Genomic DNA, 16,328 nt, shown 5'->3' with positions numbered 1-16,328 from the left:
CAACTGTTCACTTTGCAGTACCAGGGATGATAGGCAAATAGCTACGATTACTTGGCGGTATAAACTTGAAATTGATAACAAATGTTTAACACTTGAAAAAGAAATATTTATATGTCAGATTCTCTCATGTGCACAAAGTGACTAAATACTGATATCAGTTGCGGAAACTGAATGTACATGCGACCACTGCTTACCATTTGCATGATTAGAAAGAAAGCTAGGGAGCAGAGAGAATGTGGAACAAAGTCAAATTTCTTTAATGATAACCACATCTCACTGATTAGGGTGTTCCATTCCTTAATGTTAGATGAAACGTTTCAACATCTCCCTGCCTGAACTGCTGCAATGCAGCATGTCTGGCATGAGGCTTGTTTCATGTATCTTCAATGTCTCCATCGCCATCCTGAATCCGTGGCTTTGGTGGTGGAAGCGTCAGAAGCCTCCAGCTGACAGCGTCCCTTTTCTTGAGGTTCACTTCTACTTTGGTCCCAAGGTATTGCACCGAACTTTTCTCCACATCAATCACCTGTTGCATAGAAAAAATAGGGCATGCAGTGCTTTCATGAGTGTTTTTCTTAGTGCCATTTTCTAGTCAGCAATATGGCCGCTGCATCCTCATGGAATAAATAGAGGCCACATATTTAAGGGACACTAAAGGCAACTATTAAGGCAAGCTTAAGTGATAGGTCAATATACTTAGTGTCACAACAGTGCATCGCTAAGCAACAAACAATGCAAATGTAGGACAGGATTGGTGCTGTCACCTATGAGATTCCAATACCAGCTCCCATAATGTGACATGTCCCATACAATTTGTAAATAGGTAGTATATAGTATGAAACAGACTATGTAGAAGCTATTGATGGTCCATTTCAATGCACAGGGAAAGAGCTTGCCCAGTTTAACTATGTTCTTGCAGTACCTCTCCACGCCATTTTGATGATGTGGCATTAACTTCCCATTGCCACAATCAACAGAAGGTGTACATATACCTGCCAACTTTCCCATATCTTTCATAAAGTTTATGAACTTGGGCTTGTTATATGATTTTAGGAGAAACTTATTCTGTTCTAAAAAAAGTGGGGCTCGGTCTTCGAGCCCTTCTGGACGGGCTGCGCCACCTAGCAACAGGCGCATGAAGTGTCATGCACCGGTGTCATTCCAGTGCGTGCTAATACTGATAATTATCCCCTTGCCGCCTGCGGGCATTCATGGCATGGCACTGAACGTTGGGCTGCCGTACTTGAGAAACTTGTGTGACGCGAGTTCAAATCCGCCAGCATGGGAAAAATATCACAGGATTCTCTTTATTGAAAAGAACCTGGCATAAAGAAGATAGACATGAAGTGGTTGAAATAAGCTAACAATGCTAATAGCATTAAAGTGTGTGCTATTCCTCCTCCACCCGAGTGTTGTGTCCGCTGGATTTAATGAACTTTAATGTTTACAGGTTGGCAGGTGCGCATAAAGTAAGCAATATGCATTAACTTTTGTATTGAGTGGATGTTTTTTGGCCTAGCCAAAGTAAAAAGGCAGAAGCATGAGCTGCACCACACCAGAACAGCTTATTGTAGCTCCACCACTGCTAGTGCTATTAGGCACTCACTCTGTGCAGGCCTCTGACATGAAGCTGGTACAGTAACAAAGAATGACCTCCACAAGTGCTGGCAAAGAGCAAGCTTGCTCTTTTCTCTGCAATGGGATAGTAATCTTTTAGAATAAAAAAGCAAAAGGAAACATTGCACGGTAAATTTGGGTGGTCGATCTAGTCATCCAGATACGAGTCAGGGAAAGTAGGTCACTTTCCGAAGCAGTGAGAGGGAACGAAGCAAGGGCCGAGGGGAACTTTTGGTGATGCCTGAGTGAATGCTGTCACATTACACAGCATTATAGCATCCCAGCGAACGAGAGCGCAAGCCCGACGAAAAATGGTGGGCCACAAGTGACCGTCACTTGCAAGACAAGCCCTATGCCAGCACAGTAAGTTTTCTGCATTATAAGATGCTGCCACTGCTTGCCTCTAGACTCAACACCAAGTAAATCCTGGGGCTCTAAGTGCCAAAACCACAATCTGATTATGAGGCGCGTCGTAGTGGAGGAATCTATTAATTTTGACTACCTGGAGTTTTTTAACGTGCAAGCAAAGCACGATACACAGTAGATGCAAAAGAAGAACAAAAGGTGCTGCTAACATATGTAAATGTCACCGCATCAACATTGTCGACATGAGGCACACAAAGCACAGCACAATTATGAAACCACTTAAATGGCCTGAGCCCACACCAACAAAAGTGTGCCGATGGAAGCTGCATAGCGCTCGCACGAGCGGAAACTGGCCAGATCTCGCAATTGCTCTGACATTGTCGGTGGGAGAATTTCTGAGCACGCCAAGTTAGAGTTCACTGATTTAAAAGAACCAGCCGAATGTAGTCGGAGCGCCCTTTTTATGACCACCAAAGTATGATGACTAGCTCTGGAGCACTCCAAAAGACCACTTGAATTTGCCATAACAGTGTACATTGACTCATTGTTTGCCTCTAGTGTCCCTTTAAGAACCCCGGGTGGTGAAAATGAATTTACAGCCCTCCATCATAGCAGGTTCCATAGCTCTGGCGGAAACATTCCATCAGTGAATAGTATTATAACTAATAGTCAATGACATGTTTGTATTCTTTTATATGATGATAATTGACATCCAATTTCTACATAATAGATAATACAACTACTTTACCTTTGGGATAAGTGTTACGACATACAGTAACACATGAATACAGCATTAAAACATGATCTGAAACAAGTGCAGCTCAGATATGCTGCCTCTACAAACTATAGGGTGCAGTGGTGTTTTGAAAAATAGATGTTAATATCTTCACGAATGTCACTGGTTCCAGTTGTCACGCAACTGTCTGTCGCCAGCAATACCTTGCAGTGCAGAAGTTTGAGTGGGTCAAAAAAAAAAAAAAAAAAGTGTGCAAATGTTCATGACTTACTCCATGAAGCACCATCACTTGGTCGAAGACGGCACGGTCTTCCCCGAAGGTGATGTGCAGGTGCAACTTGACTGGGTTCGCTTCCACGCATGATTCATCGGGTATGGGCATCTTGGTAAAAATGCTGATTACCACCGAGTTTCCTGTCTGGTACCAGTCGTAACGGCATGACGTCTGTGCTTCCGTAGTTTTCTGCAAAGGTGAAAGGTCACCTAAGCATCTTATAAAAACAAACAAAAACACGGGCGAGAGAAGCACTACTGGTAGCACTACCTTCTGACGCTATATTTAACTACGATACAAACATTGTCTTGAACAAGTGCTTCTTATTAAAGGAAACAAAATGGACAATTGTATTAATGAAGACTGCCTCTACACCAGTATTACTAATATTGTGTGACACGAAATCACTGTCACAAGGTGCTGCCGTCGGTGCTGCTGCTCATGCCATTTTTCAGTACAGAACACAGCAGTACATACAAGGACAAGTTCAAACTTATCTGTGTGAAATGGAGTTTCCATAAAAAATCACTGTGCGTGCTCATAAATAATGCAACCACAATCATAACGCGAAGGGGGACTTTCGGTCTCCGAAAAATAAACAACATTACAATTATATGTGTCACAACCTCAAATATAATGCAAGACTTGTTCTGAAGCTGGAAATTTCTATAAAAAGCTTGTGTTGTATTGGTGTAAGTACAGGACTAGAGGGAACTGTGGCACTGTAATCGTTCAGCTACCACGGGAATGGTGGGTAAATACATGGCTTTGTCTAACCTCAGTGCTTGTGGCATCGTTTATTACACTTTACTATCTAAATTTCCAAGCAATCGTGCTTTTGAAAATGCACCTAGGCAATAAGTCCTACACACATACATTGCTTAAAATGGTCAACCAGCAAAGTCGCACAGCAGCATGGTGCCAGAAAGATGCAAGTTTAGGCAATTTCGTGTACAACACATCATTCCAATAATGGCTGAGTTGCCATATCTGCAGCTCCTGTAGACACTAGCAGCAGAGTTCCCGTAATATTCTTCCTATGAAACTATAGCATGACAGACTGGACAAAAAAAAAAAAAAAAAAAAAAAAAAGCAAGGAGGGCAACACAGCACCCGTATTGAACAAACTGAACTCTAATTCAACTAGCTCTACTTCATAAACTTGGGAGATTCTTAGCTGTTCATGCTCTGTGCTTCCAGGCAATTTACGTTGTACCAAGGACTTGCTGGGCAGAAGCAAGTCCTTGTACTTACTGTTGCTGCAATTTACATGCCGTAATTTAAAATTTATTATTTTACAAAATAAGACTTGTCTCTCACCTTTTTAATCCACAAGTGGTTGCCTGATGTGCAACCTTGCTGTTCCAGGAAATTGGCAAAGTCTGATGTCTTACGTTGGCAACAAGTCCAGTACTTCATCCTGTAGTTTTTTTTTAGAAAGCAGGGGTTGGAAACTACAAGTGAAATAATTACAGGTGCAAACTAATGTTCACATTTGAAATTGCCCAGTTAAAAATGTAGCAGCATACAAAGGTAGACGGAAAAAAAACTTGCCCCTCGTGAAATATTGGAAAGCCTTCATGGTAGAAGCATGTGTCCAGGTTGCTTTGTTCACCTTGGTATGTCTGAAAAGGGAACAGGCAGAAGTAATTTTTAACATGACGACTGAATGCTAAGGACACCAGAGGTGTTGGAAACGTTTGCAGGTGTAGGGAACATGCTACATTTCTTTCACAAAATATTAATATTTGTTGTGGAAACAGTGGATTTAGGCCAGATACCAATACAGCAGGAGGTGCCATTCATATAGCACAGTTTTTTAAAAGAAAGAATAATGCTTCAACACGCCTTGCATGGTCATGAAGCTAATACAGTTAAATTGTGCCAACAGGCATGTCACTGCATAAAACTACTGGAACGCTTTCATGTTTTTTTTTTCATTGAACGCATACTTTATAAAGAAATATAAAACAAACCACAATGGTCAACAGAGCCAATGACGCACCCATCTGCCATAATATATTTGTTAAACTATAGACAAAAGGGGCAGCCCAAGGGCCTTGCTTGTTCAGCATATCTTAGGAAAGAGCACAACTTCGGTATGCAAGACAGAACATTGGGAAATAGAAGCATGAATACAAGCATTTGTCTTCATCATGTCAACATTCTGTCTTGTGTGTTGAATTTACATGTGAAGAATTGCACAGGCACAAACAGTAGGGACAAGAACCCACACTTGAACAAGGATGATATATCACTTTTATTTTTGTCCATACATTTGCACACAAAGTTCTCAACTACGCCGTGACTTGTCCACTGACAACAACACTCAGGAAACCTAGAAATCCGGTACTAGTATATGATTACCTTGTTGACTTCCAGCATTACATTATAACAGATGTTGCAACTGTGGAACGGAAGCCAGTCACTGCTAATTCAGTGTCCACTTAAAGCATTACAATAAATGGTACCAGCATGAAGGCGTCTTTCCACAGGCATGCAAAGAAATGCAGTGATTTCATATATTTTCCGACAATGCCTTCCTTGAGCATTGAAGGACAAGACTGTGTGGAGCACGAAGTCGTTCCAGGACAAATTTGAGCGCCAAGAACATCATCTATTTTCAGGACTGCAAAGTCAACGCACCTTGGTCACTAATCAGCTTTGATTCTGCAGTTTCATAGAGTCCCCCAAAACAATAGTTCTAAGTGTAATTTGTGAATACTAGGGAATCGATTAATCACAATTGATAAGACATTTGAGACTTATCCACCACTAGTAATGTGTTGTTGAAATGAAGGAATTTTCTACACCGCGCAATCTTCAAGTAACGTTGGCTCACCATTGTCAAAGACAGCTGTTATGTGATGTACTATGGCCACAGAATGAAAGGCGACCGGGAAACTAATATAGAACTGGAGAGCCCTTCTAATGCAAATGAAGGTATGCATATTATTAGTTAGCCTTACATTAATGCAATTCATTTTTAGTACTGTACTACAGCATCATATTAAGTGAACTGTGCTGTACTCTGAAGGCAGCAGAATTTTGTTCTGCTATCATCCTCACTGGCTGATACACCCATTTTCTTCAGAAAGGAAGAAAATAGATGTGTCCGTCCTTCAGAAGCTGCTGATCAGGGGGTGCGAAATGGTCCACTTCGTGATTACTTCACTTAGTAATAGAGGCAACAGGTGATAGGGAGGTTGGCAGAGAAAACAAGAGGAAGTGCCACTACCTTTAAGTGTATATTAGCCAAGACAAAACCACAGTGTACTGCACTTTCCCATCATTACTGCAACATAAGGCATCACTACTGCCAATACTGCTGCCAGCCATTACTACTACAAAAAGGAACTCACCTGCCGGCAGCCAGCATTCTTGCACGATGTGCCAACTGTCACAACACTGTCAGCTGGAAAGTTAAGCATGGATCACTTGAAGTAACTCTCAATGGGCAGGGAAATTAAAATTTTGCTGAAGCCTTTGCATTCATCAAGCCTTAGAAATCTGCAATAGCAGTAGTGCCACACATTCAATCTCTTGTGCACTTAATGGGCTTCACATACATATTGGCCATCTGAAAGGTCCAGCAAATGAAGTCCAATTGCTCATTATAAATAACTGGCTACAGCTGTACAAGTCATGAAACATTGTTAAAAAATAAAGGGGCCCTCACCAGGTCTGGCCATATTGAGCTGACAAGTGCCATGCATACAATGCGTGCTAATGATTGTCTGCTAAGTATTACATCGCTACGTGCCACAGAGAGCTGAAATTTCAAACCGAACACCGCTTGCCCTTCTCTTCACGGGTGCTGCGCTCCAAGCCGGAGGGATGACGTATACGTGCTAGTGTGCCTACAAACATGTGTCTACAAACATGTGTCTTTGCTGTGACGTCACTCTTAGTGACTTGTGACTTCGAGAATTATTCAAGGCAACATGCATTGTTTGTGCAGTCTGTTGCATCGATAGACGAATTAAGGCTTAGAGAAATAATAAAACACACAACCCAAATGTCCGTGTGTATTTGTTTTACTTCGCTCGGCAGCAAGAGAGATGGTACTTCCGTTTTGTGTGCTTGTTCCCACGTCGTGCAGTCACGCGCGCTAACACCGAAACGATAACCATTTTCTACCGTGTTCCAGCGCACGATCATGCTCTGTGATCCACTTGTGTCGAACTCAGTGTTCGTGTAGCACTGACTTATACTGCTAGTCAGGTGTTCTCATGGACAGCGTGTACAATCGTACGCTGCGGATTCTGCGCTGCGCGAAACACGACAAACGCAACAGCTTGTGCGTGACACCTTCAGCGGACGTGCGCCGTGCAGCAAGAAAGCGAGGGAAAAAAAATGAAGGCGGGGCCCGTGATGTATGTGTCACACGATCCTCGTGGTCTGGTATGGGAAAACACAGGGAAGCAATTTCGCTTGCGGAGGCTTGACAGGGCAAGTACATAAGAATGTCTCTTGGCAGTGGCATTTGCTCCTGAAATCATGGGTTCACGGCACTGAAATATTTCTAACTTGGCTATTAATGAATTGCAGCTGAATGCTCCTTAGAGGGCACGTAACGACTTCCAGCGTATAATTAAAATTTGCTATGGGGCCTGGTGAGGGGTATTTTAAACCACACAAGAAATATGGACTGGATACATAACATGCAATGCTCAACTATGCGATACCTGTGGTATCACATGTTATACCTCAAGTTCTCAACATCCTCTAGGAAATAATGTGATTATTCTGGCAGGAGGCATTTAAACAAAAAGTGTGTGTGCGGGGGAGGAGGCAGATCTTAGCACATTGAGCAGCAATGCTTTTAATGCCATTGGGGCATAGGCATGTTTTAAGCTTATAATGTAGAAAAGCTAGTAAAACACACTGAGGATCACAGGGTTAAAGTTGGACATGCCGGAAACCCCATTTGTTTTGTCACAGCAGAGCACTTGAAAACGTGACTGCACACACTAGGCCATGACATCAACTGTAGAAAGATCGACATTTGGGCGAGTTGGTACTGGTTGAACATCTTTAAGGGGCAGCGCGAAAAGACGATGACAGAAGGCAGGAACACACGGGACAGCGCTGAACTCGCAACTAACTTTATTCGAAGGCATACACACACTTTTGTACACAACCCATAGCCACGTGCTCTCCCATCTATGACGCCATAGATGGGAGAGCACGTGGCTATGGGTTGTGTACATAAGTGTGTGTATGCCTTCAAATAAAGTTAGTTGCGAGTTCAGCGCTGCCCCGTGTGTTCCTGCCTTCTGTCATCGTCTTTTCGCGCTGCCCCTTCAAGATGCTCATGACATCAACTTTCACTATTCTTTTTGCGTTGGACTCAAGGCAATACAAAGAATCCTCTAATGTGAAATTACTCAGAGTAGTAAAGATAATGGCAAAACGCTTCTTTAACCCTTTCAGGGTCAATGACGTAAATATACGGCGCCGCGAACAAGTACAAAATGGTCGATGCCATATATTTACGGTGCTGTCTGTACGTTTAAAAAGCGCGCCAATTTCCTAATTTTTTCTTTCCTGGCATGTGCTGCCACTATGTGGGAATACAGGGAATTTTTTTCTCGCGCCTTCCTCTCTCGGTTTTCGTTGCATGGTTTGTTTTAGAGCTAGTTTGCTCCGGCGTGTCTATATACTACTGCTCGCGCATTGGCACGCGCGCAGGCAGGTGACGGTTTGGGTTTTGTTCCGTGAGCCGTTTCGGCTTCTTGCGCTTGCAAAACTGATGGCTATCTCGTTATTAATTGCTCAAAGGGCCACCGCCTGTTTCTCGCTCATTTAGTGCTCACAAGGGTGAGCATAGGAAGCATGCCATCGTGCATGCATTTCCTTTTCTTTCTTTTTTTTGGGGGGGGGGGGGGGGGGGAGACTCGCAATATCTAATTGCCTCTGGTTGGCTATAAGATTAGCGCAAGTTTGTCATACGTTTTTTCTTTTCTGACAGACACACAACCACAGTTTTCTTGGGTGCGCTCACCTACACAGTTCAATTAGGCTATGGTCATACATATTAGTGTAACAGCAGGAACATTTAAGACTTGCTAAATATTCTTGTGTGCATATATTCTAAGCTTTGAACTATAACAATGGATGACATTTTGAATTCTTATCAGTTTATTCCTTTTTTTATTGCTGTTATTCATGAATAAAGAGCACATATATACCTATGCAACATATTTTTTTCTCACTTTACGGCCACCCTAGAAAAATTACGCCATATTTTTTTCAAAATGGGTCCCTCAATAGAATTGAAATCTGCAATAAAAAGAAGCGACCCTGAAAGGGTTAAGAAGGATGATACAAGCCTCATGTTGTTGTGCGTGTGAATGCCATAACCACGGAACTCCTTCAACAACGAGCACAGATACACACTTCTGATGATCCCTCCCAAGTGCTGTGTGTGTGTGTGAAAAATGCTTACCTTCAGTTTCGGGGGCATCAGCTTTTTTCTCCAGGGAAAGTTTACTCAGAAGAGGAGTCAGGCTTGACCCAACAGAACTTCGTAGCCGTACAAGTGGGTCATTCTCATCAGGTCTAATGATTGGAGTTATCTGTGCACGCTGGGGCGGTTTCTGCTTGGCAGCCTGAAACGTCACCAAAAAAAGTCAGTTGAGCCATGTGGAACTGTGGGCCGAGGGCACATGGATGGTGCTAGCATGCAGGACTCATCATCAGTCTATTCTTATGTGCGCTGCGGGATAAAAACCTCTCCCTGTGATCTCCAATTAACGCTGTCCTATGCCAACTGATTCCAACTTGAACCTGCCAATTTCATAATTTCGTCACCCCACCTGATCTTCTGCCGCCTTTGACTGCACTTCCATTCTCTTGGCACCTATTCTGTAACTAACGGTCCACCGTTTATCCAACCTATGTATTACATGGCCTGCCCAGCTCCATTTTTTCTCTGAATGTCGTTTAGGATATTGGCTTTGCCCATTTGCTCTCTTATCCACCCCACTCTCTTCCTGTCTCTTAAGGTTACACCTAAAATTTTTCGTTCCATCACTCTTTGTGCAGTCCTCAACTTGTTCTTGAGCTTCCTTGTCAACCTCCAAATTTATGTCCCATATGTTAGCACCAGTAGAATGCAGTGATTGTACGCTTTCAATGATAGCTGTAAGCTCCCAGTCAGGATCTGGCAATGCCTGCCATATGCACTTCAACCCATTTTTATTCTTGTGTGAATTTCCTTCTCACGATCAGGGCTTCCTGTGAATAATTGACTTAGATAAACATACTCCTTCACAGACTCTTGAGGCTGACTGGTGATGTTGAACTCTTGTTTCCTTGCAAGGCTATTGAACATAATCTTTGTCTTCTCCATATTATTCTTCAACCCTACTCTCACACTTTCTCTGTTAAGGTCCTCAATTTGTTTTAATTCATCTTCAGTGTTGCTGAACAGGACAATGTCATCTGCAAACCAAAGGTTGCCGAGATTTTCGTTGCTGATCCTCACTCCTAAGATTACCCAGTTTAATAGCTTGAATACTTCAATGCGTGCAGTAAATAGCACTGGAGACATTGTGTCGCCTTGCCTGACCCCTTTCTTGATAGGCAACTTTCTACTTGTGAAGAATCAAGCTAGCTGTGGAATCTTTGTAGATAGTTCCAAAGATATTCACATATGCCTCCTGCACTCCTTGATTACGTAATGCCTCTATGACTGCTGGTATTTCTACTAAATCAAATGTCTTTTCATCATCTATGAAAGCCATATATAGTTTGATTGCACTCTGCAGATTTATCGATTACCTGATTGATGACATGGATGTAATCCATTGTAGAATATCCCGTCCTGAAGCCAGCCTGTTCTTTTCGTTTACTGATGTCAAGTGTTTTCCTTATTCTATTGGAAATTATCTTGGTGAATATTTTATACAATACTGAAAGCAAGCTAACAGCCTATAATTTTTCAATTGTTTAACATCTCCCTTCTTGTGGATTAGTATAATGGTGGCATTCTTCCATTTCTCTGGTACACTTCTCACTTCCATGCTTCTCACTATTCACTAGCTTGAACCGTGATTCTGCAATTTGCTCTTTTAAAATGATCACGTAAATGTCACAACTGCTTAAGACAAAATGGTTAGTTACAAAAGCTACAACAATAATTCACCTCTATGACACAGCTGTACTTATCAGCATTGTTGGCATTATGAAAAATAAAATACCTCAAGTTGAGCCTCAAGTTCAGGATCAATTTTCCTTTCTGGTTTTGGAGACTCTGGTGGTTTCTTGTCTTGATGGTAGGATTTAGCACAACCCTGAAAGCAAAATACTCTTCATTAAAGAAAACCGCACAATTTATACAAAAAAGCAAGTGCATTAATGCTACATCGCTTAATGAATTCCTTGAACATCAGCTGTTTGACTACCAGACAGTCGCAGTGACCTGTGGACCCTGGTCACCTCCACAAGGTTATGACTGGTCACAGATCACTGAACCCAAGTGTAAGGCTATGACATGACCACAAATAGAGATGAACGATTCATAAACAAAGATTTATCCGATACAGAACGGGCAAACATGAGTCCAGGAAATATCCAGAATGCTAAACAGTCAACAACTAGCGTAATCACTACTTTTCAGAAATAATTAAATTTCGTATGCCATAAATATGACGTTTATAATGTACTACAATAACAAATAAATAATTTGCTTCACTCCTATAACACTGCAATTAGCACACTGATATAAATACAAAAGCACTTCACCTTTATGTTTAAAAATTCTGTGAAATCTGTGGTCTTCGCTTTGCAGCACGACCAACTCTTGTAGGCATCGTGAAACACGGGCTTTCCTGGATGATGTATGCAGGCATCTGTGGTGGTAGAAACGCGTCAGGAAAATCCGTTTCAACAGTGTGCGAAAAAAGGCAAGTGTAACACGAGTAGGACAGTAGGCGTTACAACCTATGGCAGTATGTCAGAGCAGTTTCTGTCAGTAATGGTATAAACACACACGAACGGGTTGATGTATGATTCGATGCCAGTGAACATTGCAAGGGTCTCACCAGGCGCATTCTCGTCGGGGTCGAATTTCTTGAGGCAGCCTTTGTTGTAGCACTGCAGCAAGGTTTTTGGCATGACTCGCGGATTGCGCAACGGTCCAAGCTAGAGACGCAAATGAGAATTGCAGAAGTCACGATTAAACGCCTGTACTTTTATGCCCATGGCGCAAACGAAACTACCAAATTTTCAAAAACTCACAAATGACGTGAGACACGAGATTAGTTCGGCGTTCCGCTATTCAAGGCGCAAGCACTTGGCCGCCGACCTACTAATCCCAGAGACGCCTTCAACGGCGTTACTAACACGCGGAATATTCATCGCGGCGAAATATATACCAATTAAAGTACAGTAAATAAACTGTCGATTAACAGTGCACAGGCTAGGTGTCTTGCGCTATCCTTCGTTCGAGGGAACTTTCTAGAACAAGGCACCGGCAGACAGCGAGAAAATTCATTCAAGCACTTTTGCCGCAGATCGCGGGCCATGCGACAAGATTATTCGCATGACAACAATTCGCGTAAATGTCGTTTCTACCTACGGTTAACATGAGCAACTGAGCATGAATAACTGACACAAAGCGTGCACTTACCGACAAACTTTGGGAACCACAGTAGCCGTCAGCGAGCGCCCAGTGAGCACGTTTTTGGTCGATGTCGCCGTCGCCGAAAGAAAAACAGAACAACCGGGCGTGACGTAACGAGGATGATGCGCCGCTACTATGGTGTATGGAATAGGGCAGTGTATCGTCCGCACCGAAAAACAATGGGAGAACCGAGGACGCTTCTGCGATGAAGCCACCAATAGGGCGCTGCGATCGATCGGCGTGCCTAGCGCGCGAAATTTAAACATGTTGCGCAAAACTTTCTGCACTTATAAATTAAAACACTCTGAAAACACAACTGAAATTCTTATAATTTGCAGAAAATAAGTAATACAGACGGTTACGATACATCAACAACGCCGTCTATGCTTGCAAGTTTCTGAACGTATATTATGCAGTGTTCTTGATCGTCTGCTCAGTCAATGGCTCAGCGTGTCGGTTGCAGAAGACAAACACTCGCCTGGTCGTTCCGTGCGGTAAGCACGCATATGTTCTTAGTATTTCGAAAGACAAGATTAAAATCTTGGAAAGAGCACCTCCACTGTGCCTGGTCGGTTGCACGGGTTTCTTTTCATTTTGTATCAGCCAGAAAAGCGGTCGCCAGGTTTCACTGAAAAAAAAAAAAAAAAAAAAAATACTGCTCTGTGACGAATGCAGCCACTAACGTTTATAGATATATCGTATTTCGCTCGTAAAAGGGTGCTGAAGGGCAAGAATACAGTTAATGTTCTCAATGCGTCCGATCTGAAGCAACCCGGAGTTGTGATCGTTATGCAGGAACCTCAATGTACGCGCGCGCGCGCGCACACACACACACACACGCACTCACGCACGCAAAGTACATTTGCAAACCCAGCTCTTGCCGTGCACATAAAGGATGTGCGAACGCGGCAGGAAAAATCACAGCAAGCAATCGGCGTGCTCCACACGTACATGCATGACCTCCGCGACATCCATAAGTGTCAATCCCGGAGGCCCTGTGTTGCACCATTATTTTTAATCTTGCCAGCAATGACTCCAGGCTACAGCGACAGGTAGCGCTGCAATAGATCGGCGTGTTCCAGCACTCCCGGCAGTCATCGCAAAAAGAGCCGTGTTTTCGCCACCGGACGGAACACTACCCTATTCCAGTACACCATACCGCTACTGCCGCTACCGCTGCCAGTATGGCCAGAGTTCAGTTGGTTCAGTTTCGTAATGCAGTAGGGCAAAAATAAAGTCCTTTACAGCCCTGGTATGCAAAACATTTACCGAAAGCAACGTAGTCTTTAGTACTCTTCAGTGTGTGCCATGGTGCACACAAGTCGGCTATTCAATCGTACTAATTTCAGAAAGTAATTTCAGTATTAACGCTACCGAACACCTGTGTGTGTTATTATGCTGTAACGTGCATAATTTACTTAAAAATATTTGTAAATCAACCTTGCGCTTGCCGCTGCTCTCTCTTTGCTCAAACTTATCAAAAATATAGAATTTTATGGTCTAGATCATTCTAGTTAATACATGGCACAGTTACTTGTCAGATTCTCAAGAAAAAAATGCAAAGTTGTCCTTGTTTAGTGAAGTGAGATGCAAGCTGCTGCCAAGCATAAATTTGTGTCGCCGCCTCTAGGCAGCTGCAGAAAACAGCCGCACAGGCAGGGTTGTTGCGTGTTTTCCGCTCCTCTAGAACATTCAACACATCCTCAGAGATTGGGAAAGACGGCGCGCGCCGCCCAATCTCGGAAGCCAAGTGTTCAGACTCGTCTACTCATAGGTTCTTAATCACATTTATGCAAACGGCCGTTCAAACTTACCGACACTCACGTGCACAGCGACTTCAGCTCATACTCACTACTCATCCTTGCTCATTTAGTTACGGTAGCTTATATTTACTGAAACTCGCATTCACGCCAATCTACACTAAACAGCACTCCCTCATCACAACTCTCACGTCCACTTCAAAATTCACTCATTTACACATATATGTATCTAGACGGGTATCCTAGCATAGTAAAGGCATGGAGGAAGGAAGTAGGAGAGGCCCTACCTGGGTGCGCTTTTACAATTGCTAGTAGGTACAGGGTGGCGTGACGCTTTTGACGGCGTTCGACGTTTCTGCGCAGGCGCGAGTAAGAGCGGGTGCGAGAGAGAAAATCTGGGGGCCCTTGCTCCTTGAATATGTGAGTCTACCTAAGCACTACGGTGGAGAAGTTTCTTTGCGCGTGTAGCGTGCGTTTGTCCCTAGGCGTGCCGGCATGGCGGAAGGGGGTCGAGTTTGTTTACTCTCCGCCGCTGACTGCCCGCGCGGTGAGGGAGTGGGCACGGACGCCCCATTTGGTGATCGCTGTCTCTGAAGGGGCAAGGTTCTCACTGGTGTTGTAGAAGTCGCGGGTCACTCTGTTAGTCGCGACGATAGATAGCATTTTTTACAAGCACTGCTCCAGGAGGGCAGATGTAACCGGCAAACCGAGGACTCAGGAGAGCACCTGAGGTTATATTAAAGCAGGCGGCGCAAGATCTCCGGGGCACCCAAGCGGCAGCGGGTGGATCAAAGCTGGAGGCAGGGCGGCCCGTGGGTTGGGGCTGCGGAGGCCGAAACGTGCCAGGGGGTGTTCGCATAAAGAAAATTGGCTGTCCGCGATAGCGGACAGCCAATCTTATACTCTCCTGGCACGCGCAGCTTTGATATCTAGCTTTGATGTCCCCGTTGCCGCTTTGGTGTCCTGGAGGCGCCGCCGATAATGCGAAATAGTGACACGTTGTTTGTATTAGCGAACAACACGACTGAGTAAATATAATTGCGTCGAGCCGCCAACTTGCGATGCTAGGTTCAGCACTACCACGCCCCGCGCCTTCTGCCGGCGCGCCTAGGGACAAGCGCATACAACCCGCTCTAAGAAATTCCTCCGTAGTGCCTAGGCAGAGTCGTATATTCAAGGAGCAAAATGCCCCACATTTCCTCTCTCGCACCCGCTCTTACTCGCGCATGCGCGCATATGTCCGTCGCCTCCGCAAGTGCCACGCCCCGCTGTACCTACTAGCAATTGGAAATACGCTACCTACTGGGATGACTACCCACTGGGCGTCTACTGGGATGACTCATCACATCGGCACGAGTGCATGGCGGCCGTGTGTTCGACGGTGCGCCCTGACGTCACTGTCGTCAGGCGCTTGAAGTGGCCGCCCGATTGAGCGCTGTCTGGCCTGACGTCACTGTCGCAAGGCGACCGTATGCTTGGGCGTGGTGCGGCGGCGGTGGCGGCAGTTTACTTTGAGGTATCGTGTGGGAAGGATGCTTCGTCTTGCCAAACCAGTGTGTCCCAACACGCGACGTGCGGCAGCCGCTGAGCGCAAGCGACGCTCAAGAGAGGCTGAGCGTATACGTCGCATGCATCAGGGCGGCGAGGCGCGTCCGACACCACAGAGTCCAGGGACGCGACGGGCCAACGCAGGAGAGGCAACGCGTTTGAAGCGACTCGCTGCAACTCCGGGTACCAAGGCAAATAAAGCTCGGAAGCGCCGTAACCGCCATCTTGGCGTGGCAAGCCGAGCAAGTACAAGTCAATCGAGCGAAGTGGATGATGAGGATGGCCAACTACACCCCAACACCGCCATAGAAGACGCGTCTCCTCCTGATCCACAAACGGCGCTGCAACAGTTCGGCGCTGCAAAGCAGCCATCCTGGATGTGGACCCACGAAAGCA

General features: G+C 44.5%; 1 protein-coding gene across 1 annotated transcript; it reads right to left on the bottom strand.

Moving 5' to 3' along the window:
* Positions 1–234: 234 nt before the first annotated feature.
* mora (CHORD-like protein) lies at positions 235–12,730 on the bottom strand. The gene is made up of 10 exons (XM_050170648.3): positions 12,631–12,730; positions 12,044–12,143; positions 11,745–11,851; positions 11,201–11,293; positions 9,445–9,607; positions 6,356–6,408; positions 4,548–4,618; positions 4,314–4,413; positions 2,991–3,182; positions 235–526 (listed from the first exon to the last, which is right to left on the bottom strand). The coding sequence occupies exons 2-10, from the start codon at positions 12,114–12,116 to the stop codon at positions 374–376; spliced, it is 1,005 nt and encodes a 334-aa protein (XP_050026605.1). The 5' UTR covers positions 12,117–12,143; positions 12,631–12,730; the 3' UTR covers positions 235–373.
* Positions 12,731–16,328: the final 3,598 nt, after the last annotated feature.

Source organism: Dermacentor andersoni, chromosome 6 (assembly GCF_023375885.2).
Source record: "Dermacentor andersoni chromosome 6, qqDerAnde1_hic_scaffold, whole genome shotgun sequence".
Taxonomy (NCBI): Eukaryota; Metazoa; Arthropoda; class Arachnida; order Ixodida; family Ixodidae; genus Dermacentor; species Dermacentor andersoni.
Note: the sequence above shows the minus strand (reverse complement) of the source record. Positions and strands in the feature narration are given on the sequence as shown.

Bases quoted from the DNA above. Each gene is read 5' to 3' on its own strand.
- mora (XM_050170648.3), bottom strand. From the start codon at position 12,116: ATGCCAAAAACCTTGCTGCAGTGCTACAACAAAGGCTGCCTCAAGAAA. The intron at 9,608-11,200 runs GTATTTTATTTT...GTGACGTTTCAG, and splicing joins AACTTGAGGCTCAACTTGAG to GCTGCCAAGCAGAAACCGCC. The intron at 527-2,990 runs GTAAGTCATGAA...TCTATGCAACAG, and splicing joins AAGTGATGGTGCTTCATGGA to GTGATTGATGTGGAGAAAAG.